This window comes from Carcharodon carcharias, chromosome 11 (genome assembly GCF_017639515.1).
Source record: "Carcharodon carcharias isolate sCarCar2 chromosome 11, sCarCar2.pri, whole genome shotgun sequence".
Lineage (NCBI taxonomy): Eukaryota > Metazoa > Chordata > Chondrichthyes > Lamniformes > Lamnidae > Carcharodon > Carcharodon carcharias.
This window is the reverse complement of record NC_054477.1, coordinates 91,881,801-91,896,702: the sequence shown is the minus strand read 5'-3', so window position 1 is coordinate 91,896,702 and position 14,902 is coordinate 91,881,801. Positions and strand designations below refer to the sequence as shown.

The 14,902-nt window shown below is 41.6% G+C and overlaps 1 protein-coding gene across 1 annotated transcript in view; it reads right to left on the bottom strand.

Annotated features, from left to right (window-relative positions):
* Positions 1–474: 474 nt before the first annotated feature.
* Positions 475–14,902, bottom strand: part of LOC121284159 (melatonin receptor type 1B-like) — an 81,263-nt gene continuing 66,835 nt past the window's right edge. Inside the window, exon 2 of the mRNA XM_041199380.1 lies at positions 475–1,343. Coding sequence (XP_041055314.1) covers positions 475–1,343 — 869 coding nt within the window. The remainder of the gene's footprint in view (positions 1,344–14,902) is intronic.

Here is a 14,902-nt window from a genome sequence, read left to right as displayed (position 1 = left end):
TGGACATTTTTTTCTGGATTTTAAAATCTTTATTTATTGTTTTTAAATTCTTCAGCTCCCTGAGGCAGCTCTATAACTTCAGGGAACTTTCATTCCGTGCTCCCCTGCACCCGCGCTCATGTCAGCAACCACCCTCTTCCCGCCCCCACCACAGCAGTGCTGAGCATTTCAGCGAGAGTTTCGGGGGCTGATCGCAGATGGCAGTCCGTTCCCCAGCCGCTCTCAGGCCCGTTGGTTATGCTTGCATGCCAACCTAAAAATCCTGCCCCATGTTTAACTCCACCAACTGTAAGAACTTTCATTCACCGCTTTAGAATTGGCAAAATTCAAAATTGTCTAAGGGTGATTATAAGAGAAAATTAATTAAAATAAAAGAACACCTTGAAAGATTTTATTTTTTCAACATGAACCAAGGTTTTCTAAACACCAGTGATCTGATACTGCAGTCCAGCATATTTAGGTACATGAATAATTTTACAGAGAGTTTGCTTTAACTTGATCATTATTGTTTATTGCAGGTGATGGTTTTGTCCTCTGTGCCTCAGTTCCACCTTTTGATGTTTCTTGAAACAAACGACGTGGTGTCCACAAGGACATTATGATTCTTTTATATTCTTTTCTGAAGTTTTGGTTCAACAGCCCATATATAATTGCATTAAGGCAACTGTTAAAGTAGGCCATGAAATAACTAAGGACAAAGAGCCACTCTGGGATTTTTGGTGCAATCTCCTGTGGATTGATAGCCACAGCTAGGCCAATGAAGTTCAGGGGTGCCCAGCAAAATGCAAAAAGCACAAATACTAGAAACATAGTCAGAAAGTTTCTGAAGTCACTCTGCTTCAGTCTTGGCCTCACATCCGTTTTGACTCGCCTCCTTACTTGAATAACCAAAATCCAGATTCGCAGGTAACAAAATGAAACAACTGTGATAGGAACTAGGAAGTGAACTACCACCACAGAAATGGTATAAGAGGAACTAACTGTCTGAGTAAATGTACAGGAATAGACACGGGCATCATACCGTAAGGATCCAACAAAAAAATTCGGCACTATTGCAAGCACTGTTAATGCCCAAATCAGAAGCACAAAGATCATTGTGTTTCGACAGCTAAATAATTTGTCATAAGCCAGGCTGTGACAGATGTAGCAGTATCTGTTCATTGCAATTGCTGTGATGTTGAAAATTGAACCTATCACACTTAGACCCATCAAAAAGCCACTCACTTTACAGTGAATGTCACCAAGGAACCATCCATTGTGAAAAATCGCAAAGAGTACTAGTGGATATGGATATACAGCCACGACAAGGTCAGCAAACGCCAAGCTTACAACAAATACATTACCTGCAAGAAAATAAGAGAAAGAGCTGTTAAACCAAATTAATCACCATTTAGTCCTATGGCATTCTACAATGACTTCTTTAAAAGTAGATTACTGGTCATTCATCATTTGACATTGCATGACCTTGCTAGTGCAGAATGACAGCTATGTTCGCTGACCTAACAACAGCAGTTATTTTAAGTAATAGGCATCATGGAAAAAGTAGAGTTATTAACTCAGTCCACAAACAAGCTGAAAAGCTCCCTCTGTACCAAATCTAGAGAGAGGGAGAGAGAGAAAGACTCCATTCATTACAAGCAAGACCTTGAAGGCTCAGTTAAGATAAAAGCATCTTCATTTTTATAATAATTGCACTCTAAGAAAGAACGCATCCTGGCATGAGAGAAATAGGGAAGTTAACAACATGGGAAACAGCATTATGTGATTAAATCATTTCTCCCGTGTCAATCAATTGTTTAACTTTAACCCATTGGTCAAATCTGCCTCTTCTTATAGTTTAACAAGGTAGCTGCATTCATTGTAATGGCATTTAGATTAGTAATTTTTTACTCAGAAAAGTATAGAAAGTAAGTAATTGTAGTGGGACACTGGATTTGATCCCGGAAAGTTTGAGCTCAAAGATTGTACCCTCAATTGACCTCATCTCCCCAAAATAAATTCCATTGATTTTTAAGTATTTACCTTAATTGGAGTATTAAACTTTAGTCAAACATGTAGGCATATTGTCTTACTGTCATTGAATTAATTCACTTAAAGCCAACTGGCTATCAGAAACACTTTGAGATGTTTTGACATATAAGTACTTCATGAAGGAAGTACTTATTTTTAACTATTGGTCCAAATTAATTACAACTTTTTATGTATTTACACAAGTGCTTGGAATGTCTACTTTATAACAACAATTGAATCGACAGCTCCTGGAACAGTTTGAAATGTTCTTGTCCTTACCACTCAACAAACGAGTAAATTCCTTTAAGTTGAAAATTGAGAATATCGCTTTGAATGATATTAAATTTGACCAGTACTTACCTTATTAAAATCCCTTCAAGCATGCACTGTACAATGGTCTACAACAATTTGAATTAATGGTTCGAAAATCATTTGCAGGTTTCCAATAAGTTCTCTCAAGCAGGTGAGGAGTGCAAAGTCAGAAAATTTCCTCTTTAGTTTCTGCTTATCAAGTGAGAATCCACCTTGGAAGTATGCTTTCTGTAAATGGACCCATTTGAGAAATTTCCAAATTGCTCATTCAAAAACTGAACAGTCCACCCCAAACCAGAACACGTAACAGCTTGAAATAGATTATTTTTTTAAAAAAATATTCATTCTTGGAATGGAATGTCATTGGTAAGGCCAGCATTTGTTGCCCATCCATAACTGTCCTTGAGAAGATGACTGTGAGTTACCTTCTTGAATCATTGCAGTCCATGTTGCGTGGGTGAACCCACAGTGCTGTGGAAGGGAAGATCATTGGTGAAGCAGTTGAAGATGTCTGGGGCTTTGAATGACTGATTACTTTACGGAAGAAAATCTATATATGAAAAATGTAAAGTAATAAATGAAAATGCAAAAAATTACACAACTGTGAACAATATAGGAATATCAAATGGAGGTTATTTCAGGACAATATCAGCAGTATGTGAACAAAGCGAAGGGGCTAAGCTTAGGTCCGATGTAAATGATTCCGTTTCAGCATGATGTTAATTTACCTACAGTACATCCCACCATCAGACTGATCCCAACAATTCTATGCAAAGCTGTATAAAAAATAAAACACTTTCTTTTAAGACTCAGAATAGCTGATGACAGATGGATTTATTTGCATACATCAAATTGGTATTTTGTACTGTTATCTGTACTGTTGCTGAATTACTTTGCCAGATTATCACACTATGCATTATTAATAGCACAAAGGAAGCTGCAAAGGGGTTATTAATAAGAAGATGGGGGAAGATGTTTAATATCAAAAAGAATAATGGATTTTGGTTAAAAAAATGCGATAATATGCATTGAATAGGGATGAGTTGGTGGTGTGGAAGAACTGACGTGGTTTAGGAATTTAGGTTCACAAAACATTAAAAGGAGCACATCAAGTGGAAAAAGCCATAAAAAAGTGAATGGAGTACCTGGCTTTATGGCAAGAGATATATTGTATAAAAGTCAAAATATATTGATAAATCTATGTAAAACCTTAGCAGACTAGAGTTGGAGTATTATGCGCAGTTTTGGGCACCACAGTGTGGGAAGGATGGTGAGGCAGCAGTGGGGAAAAAAAAGTAGCAAATACTGGAAATATTCAGCAAATCTAGCAGCAACTGTGGAGAGAGAAGTAGAGTTAACATTTCAGGTCGATGATCTTTCATCAGAATTGGTGAGGTTACGACCTGAAACTTTAGCTCTGTTCCTTTCTTGACAGATGCTGCCAGACCTGAGGAGTTCTTTCAGCATTTTCTGTTTTTTATTTCAGATTTCCAACATTTGTAGTATTTGGCTTCTGGATTCAATGGGATGCTGCCGATGTGAGGTAATGCAGATATAAAGAAATATCAGAAGAAATAGGACTGTTTCCATTAGATAACAAGAGAATACAACGTGATTTAATTGAGATTGAGAATTAGAATTATGAAGGGATGGGACAGGACTAATAAAAACATACCATTTGCAGTGACTGAGGTGCTTAGAACAAGTGAGCATAGATATATGATTAACATGTAAGAGAGTTGGAATAGAGAGAAAAAGAAACATTTTTACACAGTCAGTTGTAAGACTATAGAATCCATTGCCAGAGTTAGTGACAGAAGCAGAGATTATGGGCTGAATCTTCTGGCTGGCGTGCGGGTGGCAGAGTCTGCACACCAGCGCTTAAAATGTCACGCGCTGGCGTCGCGCAAGCGTCCCGATGTCAGCGCGCAGTATTACTTTATTTTGGTTGGTGGGTGCGCTATGCAGCGGGACGCAAACCCGCCATTAATTAATGGCCTTATTAAGGCCATTAATTCTTCAATCGACCAGGATTTTGAGGGGCCGTGCAAACGGACAGGTGGGTAAGTGATTTTTTTTACAAACCTCATCCAGTGGTGGGATGAGGTCTGATATTGGAATAAAAAAATTATAATAAAGTTTTTGTGTATTTCATTAACATGTCCCATCTCGTGTAACAATTTCACATGAGGGGGACACGTTAATGATTTTTAAAATTTTCTATTTTTAATGTTTCAGTGCCTTTCAGCGATCTCCCTGAGGCAGCACTTTGCCTCAGGGAGATGTGCGCTCTTTCACGCGCATGCACGAAAGAGCACACTCTGGCAGTTGGGGAATCCTGCCCGCACAGGAAGCGCATAATTGGCCCGCCCACTTAAAATGGCGGTGAGGCCCATTTTGGCAGCGGCGATCGGCTGCCCGCCCGCCGCCGAGCTGGTGGGGCCCGCCTGCCCATCAAGGGCAGAATTCTGCCCAATGTCAATGAGAAAAAAACAAATTGGGTGTTGAAGTAAAGAGGGACAAAGGGATATGGGAACCCTAGAGACATAAAGGGTGGAATTTTAATCTAACAAGGTGGGTGAGTGTGTGAATAGGTAACAAGCTTACCAGGGCTTGAAATTGGCAGCCTGGCAGCAACCTTCACGCCATCCACCTTTAACCTCAGCGTGAGTTGCTGCATGCAAGGAAACCCCATGGGACAGACAGTTTGCAATTTATATATGTTAAGTGCTTACCATCTGCTTCTTTAACCTGGATTTCTATCTTTAACAGTGTGTTTACAAGTTCTGTGGGCTTCCTGGAACTCAAGTGGGAGGGGGTTGACCAAGTGACAGGCTAGAAATGTTTTAAATATACATGGTCCTCACATCTGCTTCCTTGCCTCATTGAAAGGATTTTGCTCACAGGGCTTGTTCTGAGAGTATGCTTTCACTGCTTTGGAAGTGAGTTCCATTACTGTGGGGTCTACATAGGTAGACCTACAATTCCTAGCTGGCAACCTTCAGTTCAACATGAGAACGCTTATGCAGCTCCGCTTTGGTCCACAGATGAGGAATAAGATGAGCAACAGGAACCAATAACCGTATTGAATAGCAGCAGTCTTCTCCTTAATCATCGTTTGCTCCACTGGACAGATGGAATAGACACAAAGGGTAAAATCTTGTTGAGGTGTTGGGGGACTTACCTGCTGACTGGGAAGCCAGCGAGAGATCTGCACTGCCTCTTCTCGGGAAGGCCTGCCTAGATGGTCCTGGAATGGTCTTCTGGAGGGTCCTGTACCCTCCACTAGGGATTCTCTACCATTGTACCTGCCTCCAACACCCACTCCTGCTCACTTGTGACATGTGAGAGACTTTGTCACAACCCAACATCCTGCCTGGGTGGTTCCTCTGAGATGTGTGTACCTAAGCTAGTGTATGGTGTGCATGAGTCCTGTGACAGTGTATCCTCATTGTGAGTGACCTCTTTGTTGTCCTCTTGCATCACCTCCTGTGGCAGGCTTGATCGGCCTATGGGAGATAAGAGACATCAATTAAAGCTATAAGTAAGAGGGTGTTAAGTCATCATTGTACATCATCATTTTTCAATGGCTGCTTGAACTCAAGTAAACATAGTGGCTGTATGATATTTAATCCTTTCACTAAATAGCTGGAAGAACCACACCCTCCCCTACCCCGCGCACACTGCACACCCCCTCCCCCCCCCCACCCCCCGCACCCCCCAACCCCACCACAACCTCCATCTTTCCATCATCAATAGCCATACATTCACTTTCTCCTCTGCAGTTATCAAAATGGAGGTGACTAAAGGGCCTCCTCTGGCTCTCTGCCTCTCGTTGGTGTTCTGCATTCTCTTCTCCTGCAAGAAAGGGAAAAAGAGCTTCATAAATGTAAGAAATGGAATGCGCTGAAAGGATAGAAGGGCCATAGTTCCGGAGGGTCAGTGTGACATTGCATTATTGTAAGGGTGAGTGTCAGTCATCCAATGGGGATGTGAGTAAGTATCTGGACAGAAAGGGTTCAGTAGGCCTGCATGGTGTGTTGGTATGAGGAGTAGGTGCAGGAGAAGATTTGGGTAGGTAGAGTAAGAGAGGTTGGGGTAAAATGCACATCAGAATATAATTACATGTTCCATGTCACTCACCTTTCTTACCTGATGATCATTAAGTCTCTGCTGGCACTGTATCCAGAAGCATGGGATCGCATTCTTGCTGTTGGCCTCCTCAGCTATCCAACCGCACTTTTTTGTTTACAGCATCAGGCTTCTTCTTCCCATCTGCAGAGAACAGAATCTCCTGTGGGCTTTTACTGCCCACAGCCTCATGTCCATTGTTGATGCTGCCTTGCTATGTTGCGTCTGGCTCTATTTCTGGCTCTAACTGAAGTCCTCTACAGTGCTTCAAGTATGATAACTGCAAAGTCTTTATATAGTTGAAAACGAGCAATGCGCATTGTCATCGCGTGCTTTCACTCTAATTGGTTGGGAGCCTTGGAGGTCAAGTGAAAAATACAGTGACTGTATTAAAAAGTCATTGCTACACACATTTCTGAAACTTTCAGTTTCCCCACATGCTACTGGGCCCCCCTGCTGCAAGCAGGTCAGAAAGTTAAAATCATAAGGCAGCAAAGTATCAACACAGACCAATTATGCTAAATAATCTGTTTCCATGTTGTAATTTCCACATATTCTATGTAATACAGACTTGCCAAATTTAGATGCTGCAGTGCATCTTGTAGATAGTGCACACCACTACCACTGTGCACAGGTGGTGGAGGGAATGAATGTTTAAGGTGGTGGATAAGGTGCCAGTCAAGCATGCTGCTTTGTCCTGGATGGTGTTCAAATTCTTGATTGTTGTTGGAGCAATACTCGTCCTGGCAAGAGGAGAGCATTACATCACACTCCTGACTTGTGCCTTCTAGATGGTGAACAGGCTTTGGGGAGTCAGAAGGTGAGTTGCTTGCCACAGAATTCACAGCATCTGACCAACCCTTGTAGTCACAGTATTTATGTAGCTGCTTCAGTTAAGTTTCTGGTTAATGGTGATCCTCAGGATTTTTTAAAAATTCATTTATGGGATGTGGGCATTGCTGGCTAGGCCAGCATTTATTACCCATCCCTGACTGCCCTTAAGAAGGTGTGGTGAGCTGCCTTCTTGAACTGCTGTAGTCCATGTGGTGTAGGTACACCCACAGTGCTGTTAGGAAGGGAGTTCCAGGCATTTGACCCAGTGACAGTGAAGGAACGGTGATATATTTTGAAGTCAGGATGGTGATTAGCTTCAAGGTGAACTTCCAGGTGGTGGTGTTCTCGTGTGTCTGCTGCCCTTGTCCTTCTAGATAGTAGCTGTTGTGGTTTGAAAGCTGCTAGCTAAGCAGCCTCGGTGAGTTCCTGCAGTGCATCTTGTAGATGGTACACACTGCTGCCACTGTGCTTTGGTGGTGGAAGGAGTGAATCTTTGTAGATGGGATGCCAGTCAAGTGGGCTGCTTTGTCCTGGATGGTGTCAAGCTTCTTGAGCGTTGTTGGAGCTGCACTTATCCAGGCTAGTGGAGAGTATTCCATCACACTCCTGACTTGTGCCTTATAGATGGTGGACAGGCTTTGGGAGTCAGGAGGTGAGTTACCCATCACAATATTCTTAGCTTCTGACCTGCTCTTGTAGCCACAGTATTTATATGGCTAGTCCAGTTTAGTTTCTGTTCAATGGCAACACTGAAGATATTGATAGTGGAGGATTCAGTGATGGTAAAGCCATTGAATGTCAAGAATAATGGGGAAATTCAGTGATAGTAACAGTATTGAATATCAAGGAGAGGTGGTTAGACTCTCTCTTGTTTCAATCAGGCTCCTATACCATTTTAGTGGTCTGTGGAGTGGACTGCATGCTCTGCCCAATGGAACTGAGTGTTGGCATACATTTAGCTATCCAATACTCAGTTTTACTTTACTTCAGTGAGTTTGGTGTGGAGTAGATCAACATCAAATTACTGATGGAGAAGGCACTAAAAAAAATCAGAGAATATTAGTTTGTTCATCAAATCAACAGGTTCAGTTTGAAAGCAAAAAATTCCTTTCCTTACAGAAGAAGATTTCTTCTTTTTCCCTTCTGTAAAGACTGCTAAGTAACTTCAGGAGGGTGCAGACAGGATGGCAGATTATGCAGTGAGATAGAAAATTAAATTTGACGTGGAGAAATGTGAGGCATAGCATTTAAGGGAGGCACAATATGGAGAAGTATACACTAATTGGTAAAATCTTTAAAAGAGTACAGAAGCTGAGAGCCCTGTGGGCTTCACAGACAGCTTTTTGAAATGGAAGCACAAGCTAATAAAGCTGCAAAAGAACATTTTTATGATTTAGCTACAGATAGAGCACAAAATTTACCCCACCCATCATCATTGTGTACTGACAGACAGATCATTGTTGTCCTTTGTTTTCTTCACCTTTCCTTCTTGGGCCACACTATTCACTTTGAATGTGGAAGTGCTCAAACTCTCACATCAAACAGAAACCCACCACTGATGGCAAGTTATCTCATCGAAAGTATTTGTAATCAATGACTTCAACATATTGCATTGAGTTTACTAACTTGTTCAACTTGCTTCGTACAAAACGTAAATTTTCTTTTCCTAGCTGTTGTTATATCACATTTGTACATGCTAACATTTTGCATTACAATTTCATATGCTGAAGATTGCAACAACTTGAACAGGTAGGAAATTTCTCAATCAAAATCAGGCAGTGAATGCTGTAATGACTTGATGTACCAAACGGGTTTCTGCTTGAAACAACTTTATTACAGAGGCCTCTTTTAGAAGCTACATTTTTGAACAAGGTCTATGGCTAGAAAGCCACAATCCCTGGATTACCCTCGCTTAGGCCTCATTTGTCAAGAACAATCATATGACCCCCAATAGACAATAGGAAAAGCTTTACCTTCAATCACAACATTTCTTCCACCTTTAGTTTTTCTTATATTTTCTAATTACAAAGAACATTTTAATCCTTTAATCCACAACATATACATATATCAGGTGATTAAAGATTAAGTCTCGAAGGTGGTTTTCTTATTCGGTTAAACCAGCGCAGCTCTACCACTTGAGGTTCTTCCACTGGATTGGCATGATCAGGAACTGCAGCATCAGATACATCATTAGAAAGTTGCAGTTTAGGGTTAGGCAACTCCACAGGGAAATCAGGTATGTCTATTCTAGATTGATCTATCACCTCAGGGGTTAATGTTTCGCCGTTAATCACAGGCGTAATAGCTGGTTGTAGGAAGTCTCTCTATTGCTAAGATGATCCACATGTTTTCAAATAATGCAGTCTTCTGCTTTCAGCTGGGAGGACAAGGGGCCAGTTTCTGAGACAATTGTACCAGGAACCTGACAAGGTTCACTTCCAAAATTCCACACAAGAACTGTATCTCCTACAGTAAACCTTTGAGCTTTGCCATGAATATTGTGATTCAATTTTTAATTATTCTGATTCTTCTCTACCTTCCCCTCTAAGTTTGGAAACACCAGACTTAACCTTGTATGTAAGCAGTGTTTCATCAATAATTTAGATGGTGTTGAATACGTAGTTGATGAGACATTGTACGATAATTAAGAAGAAAGTGGGAAAGTCGAGTTTCTAGAGAACCTTCTGGTAACCTCTTCATCCCAGATTTGAAAGTTTGCACAGGTCTTTCAGCTAAACCATTTGATGACAGATATACGGTGCTGTTTTAATATGTCTGATTCCATTTAAACTCATGAATCCCTGAAACTTTGTACTGGTAAAGACAGTACTGTTATCTGAAACAATTACTTCTGTTAGGCCATGTATACTAAAACATTGACGCAGCTTTTCAATAGATACGCTTGATGTCAGTGATCTAACTTCATGAACGTCCATCCACTTCGAATGTGAATCTATGATCAATAAGAACATGGTACCTAAGAATGGGCCTCCATAATCAATATGTAGTCCAACCCAGGGTTGATCAAGCACTCCCATGGATGCAGTGGAGCTGAAACAGGCAACCTCTATTGTTGCTGACACTGGAGACAGTGCTTGACCAGGATCCCGCATCTACTTCCATTACCAGTGGCTTCCCACTCACTTGAACTGTGACAGTTATTGGTTCAGTTTTTACTGCTTTGACATTGTACATGGAATAGATATCGGTATCGGCAACTTTAGGTTTTGTCTTGTTATTCACTTCAGTCATTTTGGTCTGCTGTCTTATGGGCTGTCTTGATTTTGCCTTGAATTGCTTTATTATATGACCTTTCTTGTGGCAATAATAGCATTCTGCCTCCTTGAATCTGCAGGTGTCCGGTATGTGGTACCCCCTAATCAATAACAGATTAACCTCTGAGTTGCTGCTGAAATGCTTCCATTGAGGCCTTTTCATCTTTCGGGCAGCAGAACATCCTCTCGCTCCGCTGCTGTGTCTCTGGCTTTCATGTCATGCCTGGCATTCCAGCCCCACCTGAAGAACAGAGCCATGTTGGACATTCTGTAAAGCCTGCGAGTCCTTGCAGCACTTTCCATGACTAGTGCTATTTCCATGACGCGCTTCAAACCGATGTTGACTACTGTGAATGGCCTCATTGTGAACTCCACAAACTAATCAGTCCCACAACATATCATTGGCGTATGTCTCTGAAGTCGCAGTGCATAGCCAACTGCTTCAACTTTGCTATACAGGTTGTGATGGACTCGCCTAGGGCCTTTACTCTGGAGGTAAACTTAAACCTCTGCATTATTACCGATGGCTTCAGCTGAAAAAGGATCTTCACAAGGTCCAGCAATTTGTTAAAAGATTTCGAATTGGACGCATTTGGGGCCATCAGACTGCTGGTGAGGTTATATGCTTTGCTACTGCAGACACTCAAAAGAATTGCTTTCTGCTTCTCCTCTGCAGTAATTTCATTAGCCATGAAATAAAAATCAAGGAGCGTAATGTACTAGCTCCAAACTCTTCCATAAAGATCGATTCTGCCGAAGGGTGGCATGACTGGTGGATATACTTTCCTTTCTTTTTCTCAAGAGCTAAAGGTGCAGCGTTGGAGCTATTTTACCCTCGTCACCAAATGTAATGACTTGACATACCAAACAGCTTTCTACTTGAAACAGATAACTTTATTACAGAGAGTTCTTTTAGAAGCTACATGCTTGAACCAGGTCCACGACTAGAATGCTACGCCCACCACCACCACCACCACCACCATCATGTGATCTGTAATAGGCAGTAGGAAAATCTATACCTTCACTGCAATGCACAGACATACTTCTGAAGAAAACTACAACATGGGTATGAAGTCAATCAGTAATGAATGTTCTTTAAAAGATAGCTATAAAAAAGGCAAATGATTGAAATTGCTTCAAATACTTTTTTAAAAACCATCTTGCTTTTCACTAAATTGCCATGAACTTACCTATGCCTTTTCTGTATTAAAAATGTAATCGAAGAACATTTTGATAAGAGATGTGCACTCTTTGAGAAGCCTTATGTCTCTCCTATGTTTCTTTTACTCTCATGTTTATCTGCTATTCTCTCTCTCTCCCTCTCCCGTGATCAGGCCCCGACTGTGATTTCACACTGGCTGGCCAATTAACGGCCATCCAGTGTTAGTAACGCACTGAAACGCTCAGCAGTGCCTTGGTGGGGGAGTGGTGGCGGAGGGCGAGCATGGAAGTCAGCGCATCATGCAAGATGGTTTTTTAGATATATAAAGGGTAAGAGAGAGGCAAAAATGAACATTGGGCCGCTGAAAAATGACGATGGAGAAGTAGTAGTGGGGAACAAAGAAATGACAGAGGAACTGAATAGGTACTTTGCATCAGTCTTCATAGTGGAAGACATGAGTGACATCCCCAAAACTCAAGAGAGTCGGGGGGCAGAGCTGAGTATGATGGCCATTACCAAGGAGTAGGTGCTAGGAAAACTGAAAGGTCTGAAGGTGGATAAATCACCTGGACCAGATGGATTACACCCCAGAGTTCTGAAGGTGATAGCTGAAGAGATAGTGAAAGCATTAGTGGTGATCTTTCAGGAATCACTGGAGTCAGGGAGGGTCCTAGAGGACTGGAAAATCGCTAATGTAACCCTCCTGTTTAAGGAGGGAGTGAGGCAAAAGATGGGAAATTACAGGCTGATTAACCTGACCTCGGTCGTTGGTAAGATTTTAGAGTCCATTATTAAGGATGAGATTTCAGAATATTTGGAAGTGCATGGTAAAATTGGGCAAAGTCAGCATGGTTTCATCAAGGGGAGATCATGCCTGACAAATCTGTTAGAATTCTTTGAGGAGTTAATGAGTAAGTTAGACAAAGGAGAGCCAATGGATGTTATCCACTTGGACTTCCAGAAGGCCTTTGACAAGGTGCCGCACAGGAGGCTGCTCAGTAAGTTAAGAGCCCATGGTGTTAGAGGCAAGCTACTAACATGGATAGAAAATTGGCTGTCTGGCAGGAGGCAGAGAGTAGGGTTAAGGGGGTCCTTCTCAGGATGGCAGCTGGTGACTAGTGGAGTTCTGCAGGGGTCAGTGTTGGGACCACAACTTTTCACTTTATACATTAATGATCTAGATGAAGGATGTTTGCATGATACAAAGGTAGTTGGAGGGACAGGTAGTATTGAGGAGGCGGGGAGGCTGCAAAACGATTTGGACAGGTGAGGAGAATGGGCAAAGAAGTGGCAGATGGAATACAATGTGGGGAAGTGTAAGGTCATGCACTTTGGTAGGAAGAATGGACTATTTTCTAAATGAGGAGAGAATTCAGAAATCTGGAGTGCAAAGGGACTTGGGAGTCCTAGTCCAGGATTCTCCTAAGGTTAACTTGCAGGTTGAGTCAGTAGTTAGGCAGGCAAATGCAATGTTGGCATTTATTTCGTGAGGACTAGAATATAAAAGCAGGGATGTGCTGCTGAGGCTTTATAAAGCTCTGGTGAGACCACATTTAGAATATTGTGAGCAATTTTGGGCCCCATATCTCAGGCAGGATGTGCTGGCCCTGGAAAGGGTCCAGAGGAGATTCACGAGAATGATCCCTGGAATGAAAGGCTTAACATATGAGGAACGTCTGAGGACTCTGGGTCTATACTCGATGGAGTTTAGAAGGATGAGGGGGGGGATCTGATTGAAACTTACAGAATACTGAAAGGCCTAGATAGAGTGGACGTGGGGAAGATGTTTCCATTAGTAGGAGAGACTAAGACCCGAGGGCACAGCCTCAGAGTAAAGGGAAGATCTATTAGAACAGAGATGAGGAGAAACTTCTTTAGCCAGAGAGTGGTGAATCTATGGAATTCATTACCACAGAAGGCTGTGGAGGCCAGGTCATTGAGTGTATTTAAGACCGAGATAGATAGGTTCTTGACTGGTAAGGAGATCAAAGGTTACGGGGGAAAGTGGGAGAATGGGGTTGAGAAACTTATCAGCCATGATTGAATGGCGGGGCAGACTGCATGGGCCGAATGGCCTAATTTCTGCTCCTATGTCTTATGGTCTTATAGTGTGCTCACAGAAAGCTCCCTGAATGCACAGAGCTGCCTCATGAAGCTGAAGATTTCCCACATTAAAAAAAAGGAAAACCTGTCCCCTCATGTGACTTTGTTACATAAGCAGCGACATGTTGCAAATGAGTTCTGAAAACTTTTATTTTATTTTTAATTAACATCAGAAATCTCATCCCACCCATGGATAAGGTTTCCTCAAAAATCCAAAGGCCACTTGGCCTCTTTGCCTGCCCACCAACCATAAGGTTAGATGTAATTAATCGATTCATGGGCTTAACAGCCCATTTTAATTGTCAGTAGACACGCTGCTGACTCCCATGCGCATCCATCGACCGAAATATTAAGCTGGTGTGTGATGATGTCGGGACGCACGCTATTTCACACTCCTGCGTGTCAGGTGCCCACCCGCACACCAAGCCAAAAATCCAGCCCTAGGTTTCTCTCAGTGTGAGCTAACTTTAGTCCTATATATTTTCTCTGTATAACTATAATCTCAAATTGCCAACTGCGCACTATTAATTAATTATGGGGATGCTGCGCAGATCTGCAGAATCCTGCAATGAATAATTCAAATGCTTGATTACTAGCGTAAGTGCCTCTATGCCATACATCCAAATAATAACAGCTAAGTTCTCTAATTATTTGTTTCCATGGTAATATTATGGAAAGCAAGTTGGATTTCAAATTAAATGTAAGGAGAGACAACAGGTCAAACTAGCCAAAGGAAGTAATGTATTGTAAAAGTTTGACAACAATTTTACCTAATAAGATAATATCATTCTCCGCTGTGGAATTGTTTTTTTGAAATGCAGCTTTTTACATGCTTGGTAATGTTAGATAACATGCTGAAGGAACCTGAGTTTTAGAAATCACTACAGGTTAAAGTGAAACCCATTGTTACATTACTTTTATTTGTTGGGAGTTCACAAACATCCCAAAATCGATGCTGGATACTAAGAAGTACCTACGTTTTTAAAGGATTAATATTCAGTCCTTTAAAAACCTATTGGTTAACTTTAACATTTCTAGGTTCCAACAGCCAGGCTCTACATGCCTGAACAAAATG